Source organism: Lepisosteus platostomus, chromosome 26 (genome assembly GCF_059453375.1).
Source record: "Lepisosteus platostomus isolate fLepPlt1 chromosome 26, fLepPlt1.hap1, whole genome shotgun sequence".
Lineage (NCBI taxonomy): Eukaryota > Metazoa > Chordata > Actinopteri > Semionotiformes > Lepisosteidae > Lepisosteus > Lepisosteus platostomus.
In genome coordinates, this window is record NC_142636.1 from 10,383,398 (window position 1) to 10,409,665 (window position 26,268).

The 26,268-nt window shown below is 54.2% G+C and overlaps 2 protein-coding genes across 7 annotated transcripts in view; both read right to left on the reverse strand.

Annotated features, from left to right (window-relative positions):
• Positions 1-1,059: 1,059 nt before the first annotated feature.
• On the reverse strand, positions 1,060-22,035 carry ints3 (integrator complex subunit 3). Of its 2 annotated transcripts, none has more exons than XM_088620340.1 (30): positions 21,725-22,035; positions 20,629-20,712; positions 17,448-17,531; positions 17,223-17,336; positions 16,537-16,621; positions 16,377-16,443; positions 16,106-16,250; positions 15,762-15,891; positions 15,440-15,537; positions 14,622-14,813; positions 13,693-13,780; positions 13,419-13,498; positions 11,723-11,814; positions 10,872-10,978; positions 10,397-10,516; positions 9,683-9,812; positions 8,622-8,676; positions 8,356-8,459; positions 7,574-7,618; positions 7,334-7,453; positions 7,084-7,237; positions 6,583-6,651; positions 6,402-6,477; positions 6,143-6,256; positions 5,745-5,793; positions 5,313-5,480; positions 4,087-4,187; positions 3,190-3,262; positions 2,869-3,025; positions 1,060-2,280 (listed from the first exon to the last, which is right to left on the reverse strand). In XM_088620340.1, the coding sequence occupies exons 1-30, from the start codon at positions 21,806-21,808 to the stop codon at positions 2,203-2,205; spliced, it is 3,063 nt and encodes a 1,020-aa protein (XP_088476466.1). In that variant the 5' UTR covers positions 21,809-22,035; the 3' UTR covers positions 1,060-2,202. The 2 variants fall into 2 exon arrangements, with proteins under 2 accessions (XP_088476466.1, XP_088476465.1); XM_088620339.1 differs by having other exon boundaries at positions 10,397-10,519.
• Positions 22,036-24,031: 1,996 nt separating this feature from the next.
• LOC148640065 (atrial natriuretic peptide receptor 1-like) overlaps positions 24,032-26,268 on the reverse strand; it is a 52,564-nt gene continuing 50,327 nt past the window's right edge. For all 5 annotated transcript variants that reach the window (XM_088621170.1, XM_088621172.1, XM_088621169.1 and 2 more), the window contains exon 23: positions 24,032-26,173. In XM_088621170.1, coding sequence (XP_088477296.1) covers positions 26,028-26,173 — 146 coding nt within the window. In that variant the 3' untranslated portion in view covers positions 24,032-26,027. The remainder of the gene's footprint in view (positions 26,174-26,268) is intronic.

Genomic DNA, 26,268 nt, shown 5'->3' on the forward strand with positions numbered 1-26,268 from the left:
ACGCCCACTGCGTCTGCCAATCACCGCCATCCCACCAATCGGTGGACGGAGGGGGGCGGGACGTGGAGGGGGACGGGGGGTGAAGGCCCCGCCCCATCGCGAGCGGCCTTAGTCGTATCGCTCGGAGCTGAGCCACAGGGAGAAAGGATTCAGCCCAGAAGTCTGAGCTCCGGGGAACTTCATCAGTCTAGGAACCTGCCAGCCCAGGCAGAGAGCGAGCTGTTCACCTCTTCTCTCATTCGTGAGGAATAAAATATGCTGTGTATAGCACAGCGAGACAGTGCGGCGCAATGCAGTGTCACATAGCACGCCATAACACCAGTAACCACTAATTAAGCATCAACAGCGCCTTGTACTCTGAAGGATATCAAAGTGCTTCACATATGTTCTGCACAAATAGCCGCAGCTGGGAGATGCACAGTGATCATTCTGCACCAGCGGCCCCACCTGGGAGACGCCTAGTGACCATTCTGCACCAGCGGCCCCACCTGGGAGACGCACAGTGATCATTCTGCACCAGTAACCCCACCTGTAAGACGCCCAGTGACCATTCCGCACCAGCGGCCCCACCTGGGAGACGCCCAGTGATCATTCCGCACCAGTAACCCCACCTGGGAGACGCACAGTGATCATTCCGCACCATTGGCCCCACCTGGGAGACGCCCAGTGACCATTCTGCACCAGTAACCCCACCTGGGAGACGCACAGTGATCATTCTGCACCAGCGGCCCCACCTGGGAGACGCCCAGTGACCATTCTGCACCAGCGGCCCCACCTGGGAGACGCCCAGTGACCATTCTGCACCAGTAACCCCACATGGGAGACGCCCAGTGATTATTCTGCACCAGCGGCCCCACCTGGGAGACGCCCAGTGACCATTCTGCACCAGTAACCCCACATGGGAGACGCCCAGTGATTATTCTGCACCAGCGGCCCCACCTGGGAGACGCCCAGTGAGCATTCTGCACCAGTGGCCCCACCTGGGAGACGCACAGTGATCATCAAAAACAACCCAGCAGACCAAGCCAAGCGCTCTTTAAAAACAGACCCAACAAAAGCACAAGTTACTTTTTTATTACTGTTATGATTTTTTCATAAGAAAATAAGTCGGTACAAAGACATGACTGATTTTAAAAAGTCCATGGTGTGTGTGTGTGTCCATCAAACAACGTCTCTGTTACTGTTTCAAACCCAGAGTCCCCTTCACCCATTCCGAGAACAGCAGCTCTGCCTCGGTCACTGGCTCCGCCTTCTGGCTGATCACTGCAGCCAATCAGGGATACGATCATGGGCGTGGCCACACCAGCTCTGCAGCTGTTGGAGGATTCTCTCACAGGAGGGGGCGGTGCCCGGGGGAGTGGGCGGAGCCTCCAGTGATCTCCTCACCCTAGTGCCCACCAGAGATGGGGTGAAAGAGCTCTTCTTGGGGCTGCAGAAAAAAGGCTGGGAGACGACCCTCTCAGCACAGGTGTGTCCATGCCGCTATAACCGCTATAAGGGGACAGGTCCATTTGTTAAAAAAAAAAAGAGATCTCCCTGAGGGCGCTGGCTGATCCTCACCGAAATCAGCTGGGAAACACTGGAGGCGTGGGTTTAAACTGTTAAAAAAAACCACCCCACGGGCAGCTTCAAAACCAAGTGAAATCAGATGATCAGGAAGAAAGAAAACGGTTGAAAACCATTAAAAAAAAACTCATTAGAGGAAAAAAAAAAACCAGAGGGTTTATCCTGACCAAAAGAGGCTAAAAGTCTGGTAATGAATCTGGCACTGGGAAATAGGAGAGCTCCTTTTGCTGACCGAGTACAGCCCAGTACAGACGGTACAAAACGTACAGAAGAGATTACTCGGACACCAGCATGGGGCTGGGACAAGGGTCCATGATCTGGGGTCACTATCCTTCAGTTTGTCTGTCAGTCACTGTTACTGCTTGCCAGGCCACAACCCCCCCCCACCCACCCCCAGAAAGTTCCAGCCCCCACATGGCTCCAGCAGCCAATCAGTGTCAGAGGGGGGCGTGGCTCTAGTCCTGGCGTCCAGCAAATGGCGAGTGTCTCTGTGGCGAGATGCCCCTCCCCCACAGCAGGTGTGCCTCTGAGAGAGAGGGGCGGAGCCTGCACGCGCCACACAGGTGGGCAGGGGAACAGGCGTCGCCGGTGGCATCACAATGGTAGGCGGAGCGAACGGCGAGTTCCCTGCTCCCCTCAGTCACTGTCGGAGCCCACTGCGGACGAGCCCTTCCTCTTGCGCTTGGGAGCCTTGGGCTTGGAGTCCTCCTCCTCCTGGGAGAGAGAGGGAGGGACATTCACCTCACTGAGGGGCGTGCTTATCAGTCCGAGACGGACAGAGAAAGACAGACTCTTACATACAAAGAGGTGAAAAGCACAGCAAGAGTAAAAATGACAGATTGACAGAATGATAACTCCTTGGACTGCGTAGTGAAGAGACCAGCAGTCAGGACACCAGGGTCCACACCCCACTCTTACTGACAGTGTCCTGGGGTCTGTAGTGACCAGTAGTCAGGACACCAGGGTCCACACCCCACTCTTACTGACAGTGTCCTGGGGTCTGTAGTGACCAGTAGTCAGGACACCAGGGTCCACACCCCACTCTTACTGACAGTGTCCTGGGGTCTGTAGTGACCAGTAGTCAGGACACCAGGGTCCACACCCCACTCTTACTGACAGTGTCCTGGGACCAGGTGTTAAAATTGAAGTCCTATCTCATCTGCAGGACAGCAAAGTGTCCCTTGTTCTGGTCCAGAGGGAAGAGTGCCCCCTACTGGCCCACCAATACCTCCTCCTGGCAGCAACCTGTTTGAGAGACAGACAGATGCAGGGACAGACGTGGACGAAGCTGGACTGCCTTACTGAGGCACTGCTGGAGCCGCTCTCCTCCTCGTTGCTGGCCGGGGGGGCCGCGCCCTTGCGGCTCCGCGGAGACGAGACCGCCGCCTTGCGCCGCGACTTCGGGGGCTTGGAGGAGGAGTCCTCATACTCCTCGGCCAGCGAGAACAGATCGCTGAACCTGGGGCGGGAGGCAGGGGGGGGTCAGTGTGCTCCAGACATTCGCGGATCTCGCCAATCCCAGCCATCCCAGCACGACACCGGCCCCTCCCACTGCAGAATCACCCCCCCAGTCCCAACAATCGAGCTGGAGAACCCTGCTCCTGGGAGAACGCGGGCTCTCACCTCATCTTGTGCGCCTCGTCGCAGCTGGCCTGCACGTGCTGGAGGGCCTGCAGGATGGGCGTCTGGCTGAAGACTGGGGACAGAGAGAGCAGGGCGTCAGGGCTGTGTGCCTCTCCCATCGGCACGCTTTCACACTCAACACAGAACCGAGTCAGGGGCCTGTGTGTCACTGCATCTCCAGCTGTGGTACAGCATCTGTCTCCAGCTGTGCGTCGGGGGGGCAGTGTGTCCAGTGGCCAGCTGTGCGTCGGAGGGGCAGTGTGTCCAGCTGTGCGTCGGAGGGGCAGTGTGTCCAGTGGCCAGCTGTGCGTCGGGGGGGCAGTGTGTCCAGTGGCCAGCTGTGCGTCGGGGGGGCAGTGTGTCCAGTGGCCAGCTGTGCGTCGGAGGGGGGCAGTGTGTCCAGTGGCCAGCTGTGCGTCGGAGGGGGGCAGTGTGTCCAGTGGCCAGCTGTGCGTCGGAGGGGGGCAGTGTGTCCAGTGGCCAGCTGTGCGTCGGAGGGGGGCAGTGTGTCCAGTGGCCAGCTGTGCGTCGGAGGGGGGCAGTGTGTCCAGTGGCCAGCTGTGCGTCGGAGGGGGGCAGTGTGTCCAGTGGCCAGCTGTGCGTCGGGGGGGCAGTGTGTCCAGTGGCCAGCTGTGCGTCGGGGGGCAGTGTGTCCAGCTGTGCGTCGGAGGGGGGCAGTGTGTCCAGTGGCCAGCTGTGCGTCGGGGGGGCAGTGTGTCCAGTGGCCAGCTGTGCGTCGGGGGGGCAGTGTGTCCAGTGGCCAGCTGTGCGTCGGGGGGGCAGTGTGTCCAGTGGCCAGCTGTGCGTCGGGGGGCAGTGTGTCCAGCTGTGCGTCGGGGGGCAGTGTGTCCAGTTTGGCTACACCACAGAGCCGCAGTGCAGCGAGAGGAGACTCACAGTTGTGCTTGGTGTTGCTCAGGCTCAGGCGCAAGTTGTCCAGATGCTCCAGGATCTGCTCCAGGGTCAGCTGGGCCAGTTTACTGCTGGAGCTGCGCAGGCTGAGGCGAAGGGAGGGGGAGACACAGGGAGCGAGGGAGGGACAAGGAGGAAGAACCAGACGAGGAAAGGAAAGAGCAAGAAGAGTTTCAGCAGCTCCCGGTCTCCCCTGGCACCCCGGCCCAGTCCGCGCTGCCTGGTATACTCTACCACTCCCCCGAGCAGGCCTGGGGCCCGGTCACTTCGCCCACACCTCTGCTGTTACCATGCACATTTTACTCTTGTTGCAGTCTGAAATGCGCTCATCATTGCCGATTCTTTCTAACCCCAAAATAAAAACACAGCATCGCAGTTCCCCTTGACGTACTGGAGCTTAGAAGACAGCTGGACTGTAAGCCTACTTGCTGATGTGAATTACTAAGACAGGCCGGGACGCCAGGTGCTCAATGCCTGTACTCCTGTGGGGTTTTCGAGAGAATGCTCACACTCGACTAAATACGCAGTATCCTTTGTGGCGGGCGAGTGTGTGAGAGCTCGTGTCTATGTGTGTGTGAGCAGTGTGCCTGCGTGTGAGAGCTCGTGTGAGTGTGTGAGCAGTGTGCCTGCGTGTGAGAGCTCGTGTGAGTGTGTGAGCACGTGTCTATGTGTGCGTGAGCAGTGCGCCTGGGTGTGAGAGCTCGTGTCTATGTATGTGTGTGAGCTGTGCGCCTGCATGTGAGAGCACATGTGAGTGTGAGAGCACGTGTCTATGTATGTGTGTGAGCTGTGTGCCTGCGTGTGAGAGCACGTGTGAGTGTGAGAGCACGTGTCTATGTGTGTTTGAGCAGTGTGCCTGCGTGTGAGAGCACGTGTCTATGTATGTGTGTGAGCTGTGTGCCTGCGTGTGAGAGCACGTGTCTATGTATGTGTGTGAGCTGTGTGCCTGCGTGTGAGAGCACGTGTCTATGTATGTGTGTGAGCTGTGTGCCTGCGTGTGAGAGCACGTGTCTATGTATGTGTGTGAGCTGTGTGCCTGCGTGTGAGAGCACGTGTGAGTGTGAGAGCACGTGTCTATGTGTGTTTGAGCAGTGTGCCTGCGTGTGAGAGCACGTGTCTATGTGTGTGTGAGCAGTGTGTATGAGTGTGTGTATGAGTGTGTGAGAGCGTGTGCGGGTGTGTGTGTGAGTGTGTGAGCGTGTGAGCTCTACCTCTGGCGTTTGCGCGGCAGGCTGTTGTTCTTGATCAGCAGGGCCTTGATGTGCTCCGCCAGCAGGTCGTCATGCTTGGCCGCCCAGTGCCGCAGGATGCTGGTGGTGAACTGGTCCTCGGGGTGACACGGCCGGCTCAGCACCATCTTCACCATCTCCTCACTGGGCCTGAGGAGGACAGGTCAGCACACTCGCTCAGGACAGGTCTCTCTCACAGCGGTCAGCACACTCGCTCAGGACAGGTCTCTCTCACAGCGGTCAGCACACTCGCTCAGGACAGGTCTCTCTCACAGCGGTCAGCACACTCGCTCAGGACAGGTGTCCGACACTCACAGCGGTCAGCACACTCGCTCAGGACAGGTCTCTCTCACAGCGGTCAGCACACTCGCTCAGGACAGGCGGACAGGCGGACAGTGATGGCTGGTCACTCACTTCTCTCTGCGCAGCTGCAGCAGCAGGCAGGACAGAGCTTCAGGGTGCTCTGCAAGAGCAGGGACAGTGGACATCAGCACGTGTAGACTGAGACAGCACAGTGTGGGGCACAATGCTGTATGTGGGGCACAGTACAGTGTAGTGGGGTACAGGACAGTGGAATGAGACGCTGTACTCTGTGTAGTGGGGTACAGGACAGTGGAATGGGGTACTGTACTCTGTGTAGTGGGGTACAGGACAGTGGAAAGGGGTACTGTACTCTGTGTGGTGGGGTACAGGACAGTGGAATGAGATGCTGTACTCTGTGTAGTGGGGTACAGGACAGTGGAATGGGGTACTGTACTCTGCGTAGTGGGGTACAGGACAGTGGAATGGGGTACAGTGCACAGAGCTGTTACCCTTGTACTTGAGGTGCTGCAGGATGGGGATGATGGTCTCCAGTGGGATGCTGTGAGCCAGGAAGAGCTGCCAGGTGCTGTACTGCTCAAAGGTCTCCCACTCCAGGGACTGGACTGCAAAACACATACACAGACTGGAGTGTACAACACACACACACACAGAGACTGGAGTGTACAACACACACACACCCACCCCCACCCCCCCAGGTGGAGGATTGCTCTCTGTGACCACCCCCCACGCGGGCGGCGACAGACTCACTGAGGATGTTGAGCACAGAGTCCTTCCGGAACATCACCAGGTTGCCCATCATCACGTGGCACATGAGCTCCTGCAGCTGGGAGAGGAGGCAGGGAAGGAGAGTTACAGGCTGCTGAGGGAGACCCGTGGGAGAGAAGCACCCTCGCAGCCGGATGCGACCGCGGCAGAGCCGGACACTCACCTGCGTGGAGTCGATGACGGCCACGATCATGTTCAGGAGCTCAGAGCTGCGCAGAGTTTCATCCGGGAACTGTGGGAGACAGAGAGGCACACGCTGGCAGGACGCACGAGGACTGCACTGACAGACACAGACAGACGGGGGCAGCCTTGCGACAGACAGACAGACAGACAGACCTCGCTGTAGATGGAGGGGGTGACAGAGAGACAGAGAGACAGAGAGACAGAGAGACAGAGAGACAGAGAGACAGAGAGACAGAGAGACAGACCTCGCTGTAGATGGAGAGGGTGACAGACGGAGAGGGAGACAGAGAGACAGACCTCGCTGTAGATGGAGAGGGTGACAGACGGAGAGAGAGACAGAGAGACAGACCTCGCTGTAGATGGAGAGGGTGACAGACGGAGAGAGAGACAGAGAGACAGAGAGACAGAGAGACAGAGAGACAGAGAGACAGAGAGACAGAGAGACAGAGAGACAGAGAGACAGAGAGACAGAGAGACAGACCTCGCTGTAGATGGAGGGGGTGAGGTAACACAGCAGTCGGATGTCGTCCTCCTGACAGGCCTTCATGTCCATCATCAGGCAGGTGTGCAGGTCTCCCAGCGCGGTGGCCTGAGCGAAGGACTCGTACAGACTCATCCGCCCGACCGCGGCCTTGCTGCGGGGAGAGAGGACCCATACCGCCTCAGAACCCGGCTCAGAACCGGACCGGACGGGGCAGGGGATGGACGTGAGCGGAGCTGACTGCGCTGACCTGGCCTTGAGGTAGTACAGCAGGTGGTAGCCGATCTTGGGCTGTTTCTGGTACAGCTCGGCCAGCATGTCCAGCAGCACGGAGAAGCCGCTGTTGTCCTCCTGCATCTGACACAGGTTCCTGAGAGCCACAGCAGTGCAGACATGGGGGGTTAGAGCATAACCTGGGACCCCGCCAGCCCATCAATTAACTCATTAACATAACGAACAAGATGGCGGGACAGCCACCCCACAGGCTCACCTGAAAATGAGACAGACAGGCTTGCACACCGACTCCTCCAGAGACCTGCAGACCGCCAGAGAGACAGACAGGTTACAGTCAGAGAGAGACCAAGGGGCAGCGCGACCGAGAGAGCAAGACAACAAGAGGGACAGACAGAGAGAGACAGACAGGCAGGAAGGCAGCAGGCCAGGGAGAGTGAGAGAGACAGACAGGCAGTCAGGAAGGCAGCAGGCCAGAGAGAGAGAGAGAGACAGGCAGTCAGGAAGGCAGCAGGCCAGAGAGAGTGAGAGACAGACAGGCAGTCAGGAAGGCAGCAGGCCAGAGAGAGTGAGAGACAGACAGGCAGTCAGGAAGGCAGCAGGCCAGAGAGAGTGAGAGACAGACAGGCAGTCAGGAAGGCAGCAGGCCAGAGAGAGTGAGAGACAGACAGGCAGTCAGGAAGGCAGCAGGCCAGAGAGAGTGAGAGAGACAGACAGGCAGTCAGGAAGGCAGCAGGCCAGAGAGAGTGAGAGAGACAGACAGGCAGTCAGGAAGGCAGCAGGCCAGAGAGAGTGAGAGAGACAGACAGGCAGTCAGGAAGGCAGCAGGCCAGAGAGAGTGAGAGAGACAGACAGGCAGTCAGGAAGGCAGCAGGCCAGAGAGAGTGAGAGAGACAGACAGGCAGTCAGGAAGGCAGCAGGCCAGAGGGAGTGAGAGAGACAGACAGGCAGTCAGGAAGGCAGCAGGCTAGAGAGAGAGACAGGCAGTCAGGAAGGCAGCAGGCCAGAGAGAGTGAGACAGATGAGCACAGACAGACTCACTCCTCTGTGATCTCCTCTGGCAGGACGTCTCCCCTGAAGTGCCCCTTAAACAGCTCAGCCAGGCAGGAGGCCAGAGCGGACATCTGCTCCGAGTCAAAATCCTCCTGGGACAGCGAGAGGGCGGGAGAGAGAACGGCAGTCGATCTTGCAGTGAAAGATCTCGACCAGCATCGCGACTATGAACCTGCGCCCTCTCACGGGACGACCCACAGCAGATCCGCCAACGCATGCAGACCGCCGGACCGGAGCGCCCAAGAGCCACTCACCTCCAGAATCAGGTCCACAATCTCCTGCATCACCTCACACTGCGCCTCCGTGTCACTGGCGGGAGAAGGGAAGAGAGGTCATTGAACCGCGCGGACAGAGTGCAGCGCCACAGGCCGAGCAGCTCCGCCTCTGTGGTGCTGGAAGAGAGAGGGAAAGAGTGATCCCGGGAGACAGACAGAAGAGGAGAGGGGGGCCGTCCATAACATGATCTCCTGTCCCAGCCTGAGGAACAGACAGTGAGCCTGTCTCTCAATAATAATAATACAGTGTGTGATCTCCTGTCCCAGCCTGAGGAACAGACAGTGAGCCTGTCTCTCAATAATAATAATACAGTGTGTGATCTCCTGTCCCAGCCTGAGGAACAGACAGTGAGCCCGTCTCTCAATAATAATAATCCAGTGTGTGATCTCCTGTCCCAGCCCGAGGAACAGACAGTGAGCCTGTCTCTCAATAATAATAATCCAGTGTGTGATCTCCTGTCCCAGCCTGAGGAACAGACAGTGAGCCTGTCTCTCAATAATAATAATCCAGTGTGTGATCTCCTGTCCCAGCCCGAGGAACAGACAGTGAGCCTGTCTCTCAATAATAATAATCCAGTGTGTGATCTCCTGTCCCAGCCTGAGGAACAGACAGTGAGCCTGTCTCTCAATAATAATAATACAGTGTGTGATCTCCTGTCCCAGCCTGAGAAACAGACAGTGAGCCTGTCTCTCAATAATAATAATACAGTGTGTGATCTCCTGTCCCAGCCTGAGGAACAGACAGTGAGCCTGTCTCTCAATAATAATACAGTGTGTGATCTCCTGTCCCAGCCTGAGGAACAGACAGTGAGCCTGTCTCTCAATAATAATAATACAGTGTGTGATCTCCTGTCCCAGCCTGAGGAACAGACAGTGAGCCTGTCTCTCAATAATAATAATCCAGTGTGTGATCTCCTGTCCCAGGCTGAGGAAGTAATTCACTGGTCATGCCAATAAAGCTGTTTGAATTGAGATGAGTGGAAACAGTTCGAGGAGAGAGGGAGGGCCAGGTAGGTGGAGTTAGGAGCCCCTTCTTTTACCTTCCTTTCTGTAGCTGCAGGACCTTCTCCTTCAATGTCTCGTCCAATTGGTCCACGTAGGGCGTGATGTCAGCGGGCTCCTCAATGACAGCCTCTTTGATTGGGTGGAACCGGAACTCGCGCTTTTTTCCTGGAGAAGCAAAGTCAAAGCCAGACTGCTCTTACTGTGGGTGAGGGTTTTCAATGCAAGTATTCAGCTTTGGATTGACTGTGAAGCAATGCTTAAAAAGTCATTAATGAATTTGAAGAGACAAAGGGGGGTAAACTCAGATATCAAAAGCTGCTGCTGCAGTGTCTCTGACAGAAGGGCCTCCGAGCTCAGAAGTCACACTTGCAGGACAGACTAACACACTCAGTGGGGACATAGGAGTCTCCCTGAGTAACAGCCCCGTGCTTTCACCACTGGACCAGCTGTCCTCCTGGTTTAACAGCCCTGGACCTTAACCACTAGACTAGAATTCAGTTTCTATTTAATGTACTTTCGATTCGATTCAATTGTGCTCTGAATTCAATGTGAATGCAATGTGAATCCAGAGGGAACCGGTGTGAATTCAGTGCGAACGCAATGTGAATCCAGAGGGAACCGGTGTGAATTCAGTGCGAATGCAATGTGAATCCAGAGGGAACCGGTGTGAATTCAGTGCAAATGCAATGTGAATCCAGAGGGAACACGGTGTGAATTCAGAGCGAAGGAGCCCGCCTTGCTTTCCCTACCCTTGTTGTTAAGCTCCTCCTCGTCATCGCTGAAGGCGGCCTCCGTGTTGTCATAGCAACCATCCTCCTTGTCTGACACGTGGTTTTCCATCTCCAGGGAAACGGACTCGTCCATCTTCACTGCTTAACGAGGAGAACGAGAGGATGGAGAGATCGTTAAAAAGCTCAACACTGAAGTCGACCTCAGAAAAGGTCTTCCTACTTGGGAGATCGAGGCACCTGATTAAGTAATAAAGAGTTCTTTATTACTTAACCAAGCTGCTAATTGTGCTAATCATCTCATTTTACAGCTAAAGAGGCCCATCACCTTGTACAATAAACTTCCCAGGTGTAAACTACTAACACACGTTTACTGCGTTTTTAATGCATAATAGCTAATTAGGCAATTAGCAGTTTAAGTAGCTAACAGAGCTGAGCAGCAGGGATACCCCTAGTTGGGGGAGACACACACCCCTGCAGAAGAGCACGGCCTCACCTTCCACAGGGGGGGAGGGCGAGCTGCAGAATTCGGGGAAGCGGTCCCTCAGCATGGCCCTCAGCTCCCGGTCCAGTTTGGGGTTGTCGAACAGGGGTGCCAGGTGACTGTGAGAGAGAGTTGAGGTGAGGCAGACACACAGACTGTGAAAACACTCCAGGAGAGGCGCCACACAGACAGTCTCATCGGCCCATCTGTTGCAGAGATCCTGAGCTCAAGCTTTCTACCTGCAGCTTCTGGCAGCCGGCAGAAAACCTGGAGTGGATCAGACTGCTGTGCACTGGGAGTCTGACTGACAGCTCTGTAAAGCCTGGAGTGGATCAGGCTGCTGTGCACTGGGAGTCTGACTGACAGCTCTGTAAAACCCGGAGTGGATCAGGCTGCTGTGCACTGGGAGTCTGACTGACAGCTCTGTAAAACCTGGAGTGGATCAGGCTGCTGTGCACTGGGAGTCTGACTGACAGCTCTGTAAAACCTGGAGTGGATCAGGCTGCTGTGCACTGGGAGTCTGACTGACAGCTCTGTAAAACCTGGAGTGGATCAGGCTGCTGTACACTGGGTCTGACTGACAGCACTGTAAAACCTGGAGTGGATCAGACTGCTGTGCACTGGGAGTCTGACTGACAGCTCTGTAAAACCTGGAGTGGATCAGGCTGCTGTACACTGGGTCTGACTGACAGCACTGTAAAACCTGGAGTGGATCAGGCTGCTGTACACTGGGTCTGACTGACAGCACTGTAAAACCTGGAGTGGATCAGGCTGCTGTGCACTGGGAGTCTGACTGACAGCTCTGTAACACCTGGAGTGGATCAGGCTGCTGTGCACTGGGAGAGAGGGGTGTGCTCACTTACGCCAGGACTCTCTTCTCCATGATGAAGGTGAGTGAGTTGAAGACGCCCTGGCGGACGTGTACCTCGAGGGGGGGGTAGAAGTTGGGGATGATCTGATGGAGAGAAAGAGGGAGACTCGTTACAATCATAATCAACACCCCCACAGGCCACTGCGTGATCATCTGTTACAGGATTAGAAAAGACAGCTTTGCACATGTCTAGAACCAGATCAGCTCCCAACAGAATCTGGAAGGCCTGGCTTGGCCCGGTTGTGATAATAAAGGATCAAGCTCTTATTGGACCATCTTGACCCTACTCTGTGGCCCCACTGTTCACTGACTGGGGTTTTTTATATCTCCTGGGGTTACAAGGACTGGACCAGTGATCTCTGAACTTTAGGGTTACAGTGTGACCCAAACTGGACCGGCGATGTCTGGACTGTAGGGTTACAGTGTGACCCGGCCCAGACTGGACCAGTGATCTCTGGGCTGTAGGGCTACAGTGTGACCCAGACTGGACCAGAGATCTCTGGACTGTAGGGTTACAGTGTGACCCGGCCCAGACTGGACCAGTGATCTCTGAACTGTAGGGTTACAGTGTGACCCGGCCCAGACTGGACCAGTGATCTCTGGGCTGTAGGGCTACAGTGTGACCCAGACTGGACCAGCGATCTCTGGACTGTAGGGTTACAGTGTGACCCGGCCCAGACTGGACCAGTGATCTTTGAACTGTAGGGTTACAGTGTGACCCGGCCCAGACTGGACCAGTGATCTCTGAACTGTAGGGTTACAGTGTGACCCGGCCCAGACTGGACCAGTGATCTCTGGACTGTAGGGTTACAGTGTGACCTGACCCAGACTGGACCAGAGATCTCTGGACTGTAGGGTTACAGTGTGACCTGACCCAGACTGGAACAGTGATCTCTGGACTGTAGGGTTACAGTGTGACCCAGACTGGACCAGTGACCTCTGGACTGTAGGGTTACAGTGTGACCTGACCCAGACTGAACCAGTGATCTCTGGACTGTAGGGTTACAGTGTGACCCAGACTGGACCAGTGATCTCTGGACTGTAGGGTTACAGTGTGACCCAGACTGGACCAGTGATCTCTGGACTGTAGGGTTACAGTGTGACCTGACCCAGACTGGACCAGTGATCTCTGAACTGTAGGGTTACAGTGTGACCCAGACTGGACCAGTGATCTCTGGACTGTAGGGTTACAGTGTGACCCGGCCCAGACTGGACCAGTGATCTCTGGACTGTAGGGTTACAGTGTGACCTGACCCAGACTGGACCAGTGATCTCTGAACTGTAGGGTTACAGTGTGACCCAGACTGGACCAGTGACCTCTGGACTGTAGGGTTACAGTGTGACCTGACCCAGACTGAACCAGTGATCTCTGGACTGTAGGGTTACAGTGTGACCCAGACTGGACCAGTGATCTCTGGACTGTAGGGTTACAGTGTGACCCAGACTGGACCAGTGATCTCTGGACTGTAGGGTTACAGTGTGACCCAGACAGGACCAGTGATCTCTGAACTGTAGGGTTACAGTGTGACCCAGACTGGACCAGTGATCTCTGGACTGTAGGGTTACAGTGTGACCCGGCCCAGACTGGACCAGTGATCTCTGGACTGTAGGGTTACAGTGTGACCCGGCCCAGACTGGACCAGTGATCTCTGGACCGTAGGGTTACAGTGTGACCTGTGGTCTCTCACCCGGCACATGAAGTCCAGCAGTGTGGCAGTGATGGCGGGGTGTGGCTTCATGGAGTGATGCATCACCAGAATAGCGGGCTCTGAGGACACAGAGAGACATGGTCGGTCACACCCTGGCTCTTCCAACCCCTCTCGCCGACACACGCACTGCTGCAGTGCGACACCCGTACAATAACACTATGACAACACCCTCTTCCTCCTCACACTCTCCCCCTGCACACTTCCTGTTGCCCCTCTCCCCCCCCTCGCCCTCCAGCTCTCCTCCCTCCCTCACCGATGTTCATGATGCTGTCTTTCTCCGGGTTGAAGAACAGCCAGTCGTAGAACAGCGCCAGCTTGGCGTTGGACGCGGCCACGTTCGACTGGAACAGAAACACACGGGAGTTACTCCAGACCGGAGCAGCGGGACTTACCTGCAGCGTCCAGACCTCAGAGGCTCAGGAAGGGGACAGGCTGCAGCGATCTGGACAGACCTCAGAGGCTCAGACAGTAAGAGGACAGGCTGCAGCGATCTGGACAGACCTCAGAGGCTCAGGAAGGGGACAGGCTGCAGCGATCTGGACAGACCTCAGAGGCTCAGGAAGGGGACAGTAAGAGGACAGGCTGCAGCGATCTGGACAGACCTCAGAGGCTCAGACAGTAAGAGGACAGGCTGCAGTGATCTGGTCAGAAGGCCTGGGCCTGGTCAGTATGGAGAAAAACCTAGCTGCTGCTATAAGTGACTCCGGAGGACCAGTAAGGAGCACTATTCCCTCTGGACCAGAATTTCCTCTCCTGGGCCCCAGCATGCTGTAGGAGGGGCCGTCCTTCAGGGGGCACCTGAAATCGAGGTCATTATCCTGAAAGAGCAGGGGGGCCAACCCTGCGGTCCATGTTCAATTCGGGCTCCAGCAGTGGAGCTCCACTGAGGAAAGCGCTGAATGTAAATGTGATCGACTATTCCTGAGAAAACAGCAGGCACAGCGGTCATCAGGTATATTCTCCTCCGTGGGCCTTTTCACATCTTACAGCAGTACAACATGGAACCATAATGTATTTAACTGGGTTATTTGCCACTGATCGACACAAAATGCTCTTTGCTGTCAAAGCGAGAACGATATTCTACAGATCCTGCTACATCTCAGGCCAACGCGAACGGGCTCAGTGTGGAGGAAGGCACCTCCTACCTGTGAACAGGTACCGCCCAGCCCAGGCCTCCCTTACCGTGCAGGTGGTGAGCAGCCAGCCGATGATGGCCCAGCGGGGCAGGATGTCGGAGCTCAGGACCTCGTTGGAGGGGTGCACCACGCCACAGATATACCGGATCAGGTCACAGCGCAGGGACTGGCTGTCCGCCGTCGACAGGTACTGGCGCTGGAACCAGTCCTGGTAGCGTTTCTGCTGCCCGAAGCGGACCTGAGAGGTTGAGAACAGGGCTCTTAACACACACAGCTACTGACTCTACAGCACTACAGGCTGGGCTAGAGAGAGAGACAGAGAGTGGGGCTCTTAACACACACAGCTACTGACTCTACAGCACTACAGGCTGGGCTAGAGAGAGAGACAGAGAGTGGGGCTCTTAACACACACAGTTACTGACTCTACAGCACTACAGGCTGGGCTAGAGAGAGAGACAGAGAGTGGGGCTCTTAACACACAGCTACTGACTCTACAGCACTACAGGCTGGGCTAGAGAGAGAGACAGAGAGTGGGGCTCTTAACACACACAGTTACTGACTCTACAGCACTACAGGCTGGGCTAGAGAGAGAGAAAGAGAGTGGGGCTCTTAACACACACAGTTACTGACTCTACAGCACTACAGGCTGGGCTAGAGAGAGACAGAGAGTGGGGCTCTTAACACACACAGCTACTGACTCTACAGCACTACAGGCTGGGCTAGAGAGAGACAGAGAGTGGGGCTCTTAACACACACAGCTACTGACTCTACAGCACTACAGGCTGGGCTAGAGAGAGAGACAGAGAGTGGGGCTCTTAACACACAGCTACTGACTCTACAGCGAGTGTGTGTGTGAGTCAGTACCCGAGAGGTCATGAACAGCAGTTTGGTCTCCATGTCCGGAGTGAGGCGGCACGCCAGGAACTTCCGCGACGTGCGAGAGGTCAGGAGCTGCAGCACACCTGGGCAGGGAGAGAGGGAGAGAGGGAGAGAGGGAAGGTTGATGAGCACAGCTGACAGAGAGGCCTGTAGACTGGGAGCTCAGGGGACAGACCGACAGACAGACCTGTGGACTGGGAGCTCAGGGGACAGACCGACAGACCTGTGGACTGGGAGCTCAGGGGACAGACGGACGGACAGACAGACAGACCTGTGGACTGGGAGCTCAGGGGACAGACAGACAGACCTGTGAACTGGGGGCTCAGGCCCTGGGGGTTGTGCAGCAGGTCTCTCCACAGCAGATCCATCTCCGGGATGCGGGCCACGTTCTGCAGCAAGCGGACCAGGTCTCTCCCGATGATGAAGCAGTCCATGAACTGGGCCAGAGACAGTGCAAGAACAGCCTACACTCAGAGCCCGGTTCTGTTCCCCCACCCACAGAACCTGACGCCCTCTCTCTCCAAGCACCTGCCTCCCCCTTCCTCCTCTCCCTCTCCTCCCTCCTCTTCTCTCCCTCCCCTCTTCCTCCTCTCTCCCTCTTCCTTCCCCCCTCTTCTCTCCCTCCCCTCTTCCTCTCTCCCTCTCCCTCACCTTCTCTCTCAGCAGCCCGATGCAGAAGTCCACCTCTCTCTGCCGCAGTGCCAGCAGTGGCGGGCTGCCATGGTGATCCACGATCAGGCGCAGGTAGGTGTAGACGGACATGGCGATCAGCATGCTGCTCTTCATCACCCACTCCCTGAGAGTGTGGACACAGTGCACATTACACCCTGCACCCCAGTTCTCTCCAATGCCCGCACCCTTCCTCTCCCCGTCGTCCCCAGTGTAGAGACACCCCCCCTCTCCCCACCGTCCCCCAGCATACCTCTGTTCCACCAGTATGTCCAGGACATTCTCAGCCAGCCAGATGTTCTTGTTGGAGATGTCCCCCCCTGAAAAGACAGACAGGGTGAATACAGATCTGGGGTCCTGTGTGATCCGCCGCCTGGAGAGACGGGGACACCCCCTCCAGACCGGTGACTGACCTGCGATCTGCTTCATGAGCGTCATGCAGACGCCGTCAGCGCCTATCACCCCACTTTTCACCAGCTCTCGAACCAGCCACACCAGCTGCAGGGAGAGAGAAGACGGCTTCAATCGCTCAGAGAGCAACTCAGAGTCCGACAGGCGACAGAGAGAGAGAGAGAGGAACTGGAATGCTACAGAACCCTAAACAGACAATACACACTAGCCGAAAATCTGACCAGGGTAAGAAACAGCAAAGAGAAACAGACCCTAAAAAGTACAGGCTCAGTGACCACAGCCTGGCCTTGGACACTGCACCCACTGCCAGCGGGGAGAAACAGAGACAGAGGTGCACTTCCTACTGCACTGTGACAGATACTCTGGGATTAGAGAAACATTCTTCCTTAAATTTACACAGCTAATCCCAGAATTCCCACACCTGCCAGAATCACATCGGGTCCCAATCCTACTGGGAGAGGGAGGAGGGAACTCAGCTGAACTGGCAGCCCAGTATGCGATCTCATGTCACAGCCTGAGTAACAGTGAGCCTGTCTCCCAATAATGCCCCATATGTTTATAGGATGTGTCTGTATTATACATGTCTGTAGATGTTGTGTTAATTGTATACGCTCTGGCAACAGTGAAATTCATTGCTCATGCCAATAAAGCTTCTTGAATTAATTTGAACTGAAACAGACAGGTGTACCTGAGTGCGACAGATGTCCTGCACTTTGAGGAATTTCTCCATCAGGATCTGGTTGATCTTCATCAGAACGATGTTCATCCCGTCTCTGTTGACCAGCGTCAGGTCTCTGTAACACTGTGGGGGGAGGGACAGAGAGGCAGTGACTCGTACAGACGCACCTGCACGGATACACACACAGGACTGGGAGAGGACAGAGACGGTGATACCACCAGGGCGGCGCCATACCCTCTGAGCCTGCGTTGGCTCTGTGAGCAGTAGAGTGAACAGGCCCAGACACACCTCCTCATGCTGCTGGGACCCCTTGCAAACCTGAGAGAGAGAGAGAGAGAGACAGCTCTGATGAAGCGCAGCACAGCAGAATAGTGCAATATAATAGCAGATAGGTCAGTACAGTACAGCTTAGTTCAGTAGTTTAGCTCAGCACAGTACAGTCCAGTACAATTTAGCACAGTGCAGTACAGTCCAGTACAGTTCAGGACAGCTTAAAGATGGTGTTGTATAGTCCAGTACAGTTCAGGATAGTACAGCACAGTGTAGTATAGGCCAGTACAGTATAGTTCTGCACAGTGTACTATAGTTTACTACAGTGTAGTTTAAGTACGGTTGTGAGAAACATTTTGTGAACCCTTTGGAATTATCTGGATTTCTGCATGTATGGCTCCTAAAATGTGATCTGATCTTCATTTAAGTCATAAGAATAAATAAAGACAGTCTTATTTAACAAACAACACACACAACATTTTACAATGTCATATCTTTATTGAACAAATGGCTTAAACAACCAAGATCATTGATGGGAAAAGTATGTGAACCTCGAGGATAAAGACATCTTGAAAATAGGGTAACTGGAGTCGGGTGTTCCAATCGATTCAGGTGTGGGTTCGACCTGCCCTGCCGTATAAAAAAAATCACACAGTTCTGGTTACCTGCTCTTCACAACAGAATTCTGTTGAAGTGCAATATGACCCGATCCAAAGAGATTTCAGCGGACCTCAGAAGAAGAGCTGTTGAAGCTCATGAGACTGGAAAGGTTTTCTGAAGTCTTGCCTCCATCAGTCCACAGACAGACAGAGAAGAAATTCAGCACCGACGCTCCTCTCCCCAGGAGTGGGCGTCCTACAAAGATCAGTGCAAGGGCACGCCTTACAATCCTCAAGCAGGTGACAAAGAACCCTTGGGTGACAGCTTGGGTGATAGCAGACGTCTCTTGCACTTGATACCGTCTGTGTTCATGAGTCTACCATAAGAAAAACACTGAACAAGAGTGGTGTTCATGGGAGGTTACTGTACCACAGAGGAAACCACGTCTCTCTCAAAAAAAAAACATTGCTGCCCGTCTCAAGTTTGCTCAAGACCACCTGGGTGTTCCACAGCACTACTGGAACAATGTTCTGTGGACAGATGAGACAAACATTGAACTTGTTGGTAAGTGTACAGCGCGTTATGTTTGGAGAAAACAAAACACCGCATACCAACACCAAGACCCCAGCTGTGAAGCATGGTGTATATAGTGGTGTGGGGCTGCTTTACTGCCTCAGGGCCTGGACAGCTTGCAATCATTCAGGGACCAATGAATTCCAAGCTGTATCAGGACATTCTACAGCAGAATGTCAGGGCGTCTGTCTGTGATCTAAAACTCAAGAGAAGTTGGGTCATGCAACATGACAATGAGCCAAAACACAGGAGTAGATCAACAACCGAGCGGCTCACACAGAAGAAATCCCGTATTTTCAAGTGACCAAGCCAGAGTCACGACCTCAATCCCATTGAAACACTGTGGCGTGATCTGAAACAAGCCATTCAAGCAAGCAAGACATCCCAAAAATATACATGACCTGAAACTGTTCTGTATAGAGGAATGGGCCAAAATACCTCCTACCCGCTGCGCAGGTCTGACCAGCAGCTACAGAAAGTGTTGGGTTGAGGTTACTGCCACTAACGGAGGTTCCACTAGTTACTAAATATAAGGGTTCACATACTTTTCCCATCAATTACCTTGATTGTTTAAACCACTTGTTCAATAAAGACATAGCAATGTAAAATGGTGTCTGTGCTGTTTTTTAAATAAGACTTAGATGGAAATCAGATCACATTTTAGGAGCCATTCATGCAGAAATCCAGATAATTCCTAAGGGTTCACAAACTTTTTCTCACAACTGTAGTTCAAGTAGGGAGCTGTGTCAGCATGCATAGGCTGCAAAGGAACAAGTAAAAGTTTATTCCAGTCTGAAAAGAAAAGAAAAAGAAACAATGTTTCGGTTGTGTGACACCTGAAGAAGGCCTAAATGTTGCATTTCTTTTCTTCTCTTTTCAGCATGGAATAAACCGTCACAGTGTAGTATAGCCCAACACAGATTAGTACACTTCAGCACAGCACAGTGCACTACTCTTCAGCACACTTCAGCACAGTGCAGCAGGCTACAGTAGTGCAGTACACTTCAGCACAGTGCAGCAGGCTACAGCAAAGTGCAGAACACTTCAGCACAGTGCAGCAGGCTACAGCAAAGTGCAGAACACTTCAGCACAGTGCAGCAGGCTACAGCAAAGTGCAGAACACTTCAGCACAGTGCAGCAGGCTACAGCAAAGTGCAGAACACTTCAGCACAGTGCAGCAGGCTACAGCAAAGTGCAGAACACTTTAGCACAGAGCAGCAGGCTACAGCAAAGTGCAGAACACTTCAGCACAGTGCAGCAGGCTACAGCAAAGTGCAGAGCACTTTAGCACAGAGCAGCAGGCTACAGCAAAGTGCAGAACACTTCAGCACAGTGCAGCAGGCTACAGCAAAGTGCAGAGCACTTCAGCACAGTGCAGCAGGCTACAGCAAAGTGCAGAGCACTTCAGCACAGTGCAGCAGGCTACAGCAAAGTGCAGAGCACTTCAGCACAGAGCAGCAGGCTACAGCAAAGTGCAGAACACTTCAGCACAGAGCAGCAGGCTACAGCAAAGTGCAGAACACTTCAGCACAGTGCAGCAGGCTACAGCAAAGTGCAGAACACTTCAGCACAGAGCAGCAGGCTACAGTAGTGCAGTACACTTCAGCACAGAGCAGCAGGCTACAGCAAAGTGCAGAACACTTCAGCACAGTGCAGCAGGCTACAGCAAAGTGCAGAGCACTTCAGCACAGTGCAGCAGGCTACAGCAAAGTGCAGAGCACTTCAGCACAGTGCAGCAGGCTACAGCACAGTGCAGAACACTTCAGCACAGTGCAGCAGGCTACAGCAAAGTGCAGAACACTTCAGCACAGTGCAGCAGGCTACAGCACAGTGCAGCAGGCTACAGCACAGTGCAGCAGGCTACAGCACAGTGCAGCAGGCTACAGCACAGTGCAGCAGGCTACAGCACAGTGCAGCAGGCTACAGCACAGTGCAGCAGGCTACAGGTTGGCCCAGTTCGACGGAGACTCACGTGAGCAGTAAGCGCGTCGTTGGCCTCTCGCTCCGACAGCCCGCCGATCATGGACGACACGATCCCGACACACCTGTCCAACCGCTGGTGCACAGACACACCGGAGAGATCGGACACAGGCGTAAACACACAGTCAAAACAGTCATTAGGTCACAGATGTCAACATCATTATCGCTGTACATCAATATTTTACAAAAAAAAAATCCATCAATTTTCATACCTAATCTAATTCAGAGTCATGGGGGAGCCGGAGTTTATCCCAGCAAACAACGGGGCACAAGGCAGGGTACACCGTGGGCAGGACGCCCGTTGATCACAGGGCAGACAGACACGCACACCAGGGCCAATCTCCCCAGGAACCAATTAACCCGCCAGCACATCTCTGGACTGCGGGATGAAACCCACGCAAACACAGGGAGAACATACAGACTCCACACAGACAGCAGCCCAGGAACTGAGCCCAGAGCCCCAGTTCCAAAGTGCCACATGCACTAGAAAGAGTGCTACAAACATAAGCAAGGGGGAACCAGCTAATGCATTACTGTACACTGGATAGAGTACATCCCAATCCACTGCTGATAGCCCAGTCCAGGATTTACAGCCAGAAAGAATCCCAGGACACTGCAGTCTGTTCCACTCCAGGCTTGGGATCTAGACTCCCGAGTACTGTGAATTTGACAACCCTGCAAAACCCGGAGTGGATCAGCCAGCTGTGCACTGGGGATCCTACAGACACCCGGAGCGGATCAGAGCGGGGGTCAGGTTTATTTCTGCATCTGATTCACCGAGCTGTCACACGAAGGTCTATCTGGACGGAACGAGCGCTAGGGCCTTCATCACAAAGAGAAACCGGGCGCCCTGCCCTCCGACCGCCCGCATAACCCGGAGCAGCTGCACCCAGCACCCCCGCAAGAAAGCTCAGCACTGCGGGGCGGATGTACACGAGCACCCCGCATGTGGGAAGGTCTGTTTCGATCCCCGAATAAAGACTACAGCGCTACAGCTGCTGCTGCCTTACAGATCTTCAAGTCCACCTCGCTGAGCGCGCTTTCGGGGTGCATTTCACAGAGGTGGTGGTGTGGGGGGGTCGTCTCACCTCTTCCAGCTCGTCTTTCGCGTCCAGACTGGTGGACACCAGCAGGCGACCCTGAGGTCTCCCTTTCGCGGAAGGCGGCTCCATCTTCACCCGCCTCGCAGCCTGCCTGGCCCCAGCGACGGTGGAGGGCGGCTTTCGCTTCTGTGTTTCTTTACTTCCAGCTGGGTGTATTTTCCCCGGTCCCGTGTGTGTACCTGCGTACGACTCGCTCTCGCTACACCGGGCTCGGTGTTTATAAACAGGATACGGACAGCGGCCACCGCACCTGAACTGCCAGACTTCCGGAAGGCATGCTGACCTACAGGAAGCAGTCGCTTTGCCCACAGCGAGGGGGGTGGGGTTTGAGGGACGTGCGGCATCAGCTCTAGCCAATCACAGATGACATTGAGGTGATTGACAGCAAAATTACCCATAGGAAGGTGAGAGAAGCCGGGACGAAATAAAGACAGATAGGAGGGTTATCCAATCGGAGACGAATTTTGTAATGACTGACAGTATGTAATCCAGTAAGAATTGGGCAGCAAGTCGCCAACAACCAGGCTAAGTGATTGTTAAAATTGTTTTAAGTGTGGTGTCCTGAATCTCACGGTCAACACAGAACGGTCTTTAATTTTTAAATCTGCGTTATGCGTATTTAAGGAGCTGTTTTTTTTAAAGCAATAACGCAGCGCACATAAAGGAGGTCTCAGAACATGTTGGAGAACAATGTTAGAATGATCTCTTAAATCTGAGTTCCCTGGAGATCAGGGGAGAAAGAGAGAGAAGGTCCCAGGTTTAAGTGCAGTTCCACGCCGCTGGCACTCCTCACGTCCTCTGGGGGGTCTCGAGGAGCCCTCTGGGCTGAGTGTCGATGTCCTCTGCAGTCTGACCACAGAAGGAAGCTTCTCCCTGCAGGAGCCGCCGGCTCAGTTCAGAAACGGCACCCTGGTCAGACACTGCACCTGTACGACCACCTGCAGTCTGACACGCAGCAGGTCTTCAGTTTATTGGGACTGTTTCCTGCCACAGAAGGCTACCTCTCAACTTCAGTTCAGTTTTCAAAACTGTACAGATTCAGCCTCTTTGATCTGAGAGATAATCCTTTTCATGAAGGCAAGGAGGCACAGGGTTTCAGCTTGTGGCTATCGGCGCACCGAGGAGTGTGCCAGTGCAAGAGTACGAGTCCTTATACCTCATCTCTATACTCTTCACACTGATATATAAACACACTGAAACACTACACTGACACGCACACTGATATACAAACACACTGATGTACAGGGAGATCAGTGTGACTGTACAAGCCCATATACCTCATCTTTATACACCACACACTGGTCCAGTCTGGGCCGGGTCACACTGTTACCCTACAGTCCAGAGATCACTGGTCCAGTCTGGGCCGGGTCACACTGTAACCCTAAAGTCCAGAGATCGCTGGTCCAGTCTGGGCCGGGTCACACTGTAACCCTACAGTCCAGAGATCGCTGGTCCAGTCTGGGCCGGGTCACACTGTAACCCTACAGTCCAGAGATCACTGGTCCAGTCTGGGCCGGGTCACACTGTAACCCTACAGTCCAGAGATCGCTGGTCCAGTCTGGGCCGGGTCACACTGTAACCCTACAGTCCAGAGATCGCTGGTCCAGTCTGGGCTGGGTCACACTGTAACCCTACAGTCCAGAGATCACTGGTCCTGTCTGGGCCGGGTCACACTGTAACCCTACAGTCCAGAGATCACTGGTCCAGTCTGGGTCACACTGTAACCCTACAATCCAGAGATCACTGGTCCAGTCTGGGCCGGGGCACACTGTAACCCTACAGCCCAGAGATCGCTGGTCCAGTCTGGGTCACACTGTAACCCTACAATCCAGAGATCACTGGTCCAGTCTGGGTCACACTGTAACCCTACAGTCCAGAGATCGCTGGTCCAGTCTGGGCCGGGTCACACTGTAACCCTACAGCCCAGAGATCGCTGGTCCAGTCTGGGTCACACTGTAACCCTACAATCCAGAGATCACTGGTCCAGTCTGGGTCACACTGTAACCCTACAGTCCAGAGATCACTGGTCCAGTCTGGGTCACACTGTAACCCTACAGTCCAGAGATCACTGGTCCAGTCTGGGCCGGGTCACACTGTAACCCTAAAGTCCAGAGATCGCTGGTCTAGTCTGGGCCGGGTCACACTTTAACCCCACAGTCACACTGTAACCCCACAGTCACACAGAAGACATGAACACATACGCACAGTGTAGTAACAGGGAATAAAAAAGACAGAAATTAAACAGTTTCCCTTTTTAAAAGGAGATTTTAAAATGACAGGAGCAGACATTGGTCAGGGCCCAGACAAGGCACTGCTGAGTGTAACATATTTATTAGACATTAACCAGGCTCAGACAGGTTGCATGAATTGCAGCTCAAAACAATATTATATTTTCTCCGATTCCTCTAACCTACTTTGCGAGAAAGCCAAAGCCAGAATACACATTTAGGGAATGCTCTGGCCGAGGGACTCAACCTGCTGGAGTTAAAATTCCTGTGTGAGGAGAAGAAATGGCACATACAACGTAATAGCCACAGCTGACACAATTTGCCATTTACAAAAAAAAAGTTTAGTTTTCTGAAACCATTTAAGAAAAAATATTTTTTCCTCCCGGAAAGGAAACCCATTTACAAAACTTTACCAACAATTGTCGGTCATTTCTAAAATTTCCATCTTAAGTGAAAATAATTGCAGCTACTGCATTTGACCACAGAGTGGCGCTGCCACTTGTTAAGTGAAGCAGCACCTTCTCTTTTCAAAGCGCAGTTACATTGTCTCAACACCAGGGAGCGATGTTTGCTCCCTTATAAGTTTAGGATCCATTGGGCTTCAGCGACCATATGCCAACGCTTTGTGGAGCTGCTGGTCGTTGAATAAAACAGAATTGTGTTTTGGCACTCAATTCGCTGAATAAACCACTCTGAGTGGTTGTGACTAAATACTCTGCAGTTTAATGCATATTCAAACAATTTCAAGGTAAGGATCCCATTGAGATAACAGTCTAGCTTTAACAGGACACTTCCTGTTACAAACAGGCACAGGTGCAGTTTCCCGAGCAGCTCCAATCCTAAACCAGAGAGCTCCACCCCGTCTCTCCCTTGTGCACTGCAGGGCGCTGTATTCAGTGTCCCAGTGCAGCCGTCCAGCCAAGCCACGGGAATTCAGTCTGGACACGGCTGGGAGCATGTCACAAGCCCTGGTTTAAAACTGGAAGAGCCTTAACTCTTACAGATTGCTATCTTGAACCCGGGTCTGACCCCCATGGTATCTGTGCCATACTTGGCCATTGAAGCCCTCTCACCAAGGCACCCTGATTTGGGGGGTCGATTAGCTTATTGAGCAGAATGGGGTCCCCCCCCGGTCTCCAGTCCTCTCATTTCCTCAGAGTAACGACTGCAGTTACACGGTTTGTCCAGCAGGCGGGGCTTTCTGAAAAGAGTCCGAAGCCCCGCTTCAGTGGAGAACCCCTCAGCTCCCAGCTTGTCTGTTCTTGTTGGGGTGGTCTTGCCGATGAACACTGACACAGGAGAGGCCTCGGAGGGCGAGATCTGTACAGTCTTCAAACAGAACAGGGGGACGAGCCAGGACTGCGCACTGTGATGCTCTTGGCTCACAGGCTCCAGCACAGGCTGAAGGCTGTGGGAGTTCATGGGGAGTCTGTGCCAGGGGCAGCACAGGACTGTAAGAGCAAGACAGGCTAGATAGTAACAAACAGCGGAAAAGGGTCATGACCTGAACAAATGACCTCAGAAAACCACTGTTACAGTGAATTACCTCCAGGGGGTGCTGTATACCAATTCAAACACCACCTATGCTTCTGAGTGCGATGATACAATGCTGGGAACAATGCCTCATTCTCAGCCATGTTTGTCTTTGTTCAGATGTTGCAAGGTTTCACATTTCTCTGTGTTTAATGAAGGAAAGAGAGATGTCCACCAGGTGGGGCGGTCTCCACAGCCAGGACCCCTCCTAGACTTCGGAAACCTGACACAAGGAGGGCTGCTGGGAGGACAGACGCAGGTCTGTGTCCCGTGGGGAATGAACAAGGAAAGGAAGAACAGGATGAAGCAGCAGAGAGAGACAAGAGGGACACACGAGTTCTGGAAAGATAAACCTTAAAAAAAAATCCCAGAGCTGGATATCGCAACAGTCTCAGTCCAGGAGTGGGCTGGCCCAGAGTGTGGGGGTCTCCAGGGATTGCGGGGGGGGGGTGGGAATGCGTCTGTGTGGGGGGATGGGACAGGGCTGAGACTTGGGGGTCCCCCCTCACCCCTCTGGCCGCCCCTGCTCACACGCCGTTTCTCTCTCCCAGCAGCCAGAAGGTCCTCATCTTCCCTTTCCCCTTCATCTCCACGTCTCCGCGCAGCTCCAGCTCGAACCCGAGGAACTCCTCCAGCACGCTGCGCGTCGCCGCCGACACGTGGATCTTCAGCGCTGGAGCGAGAGCCGGCAGGGACTGAGCACACGTCTCGACCCCACACCACTGTCTTCAACTGCGCTGTCTGACGGTCTCCCTGGGCTGCACTGCA

Coding starts and splice junctions, on each gene's coding strand:
- ints3 (XM_088620339.1), bottom strand. CDS start 21,808: ATGGAGCCGCCTTCCGCGAAAGGGAGACCTCAGGGTCGCCTGCTGGTG. Junction 16,622..17,222: donor AGGACATCTGTCGCACTCAG/GTACACCTGTCT, acceptor CTCTCCCTGCAG/CTGGTGTGGCTGGTTCGAGA. Junction 16,444..16,536: donor GCTCATGAAGCAGATCGCAG/GTCAGTCACCGG, acceptor CTGTCTTTTCAG/GGGGGGACATCTCCAACAAG.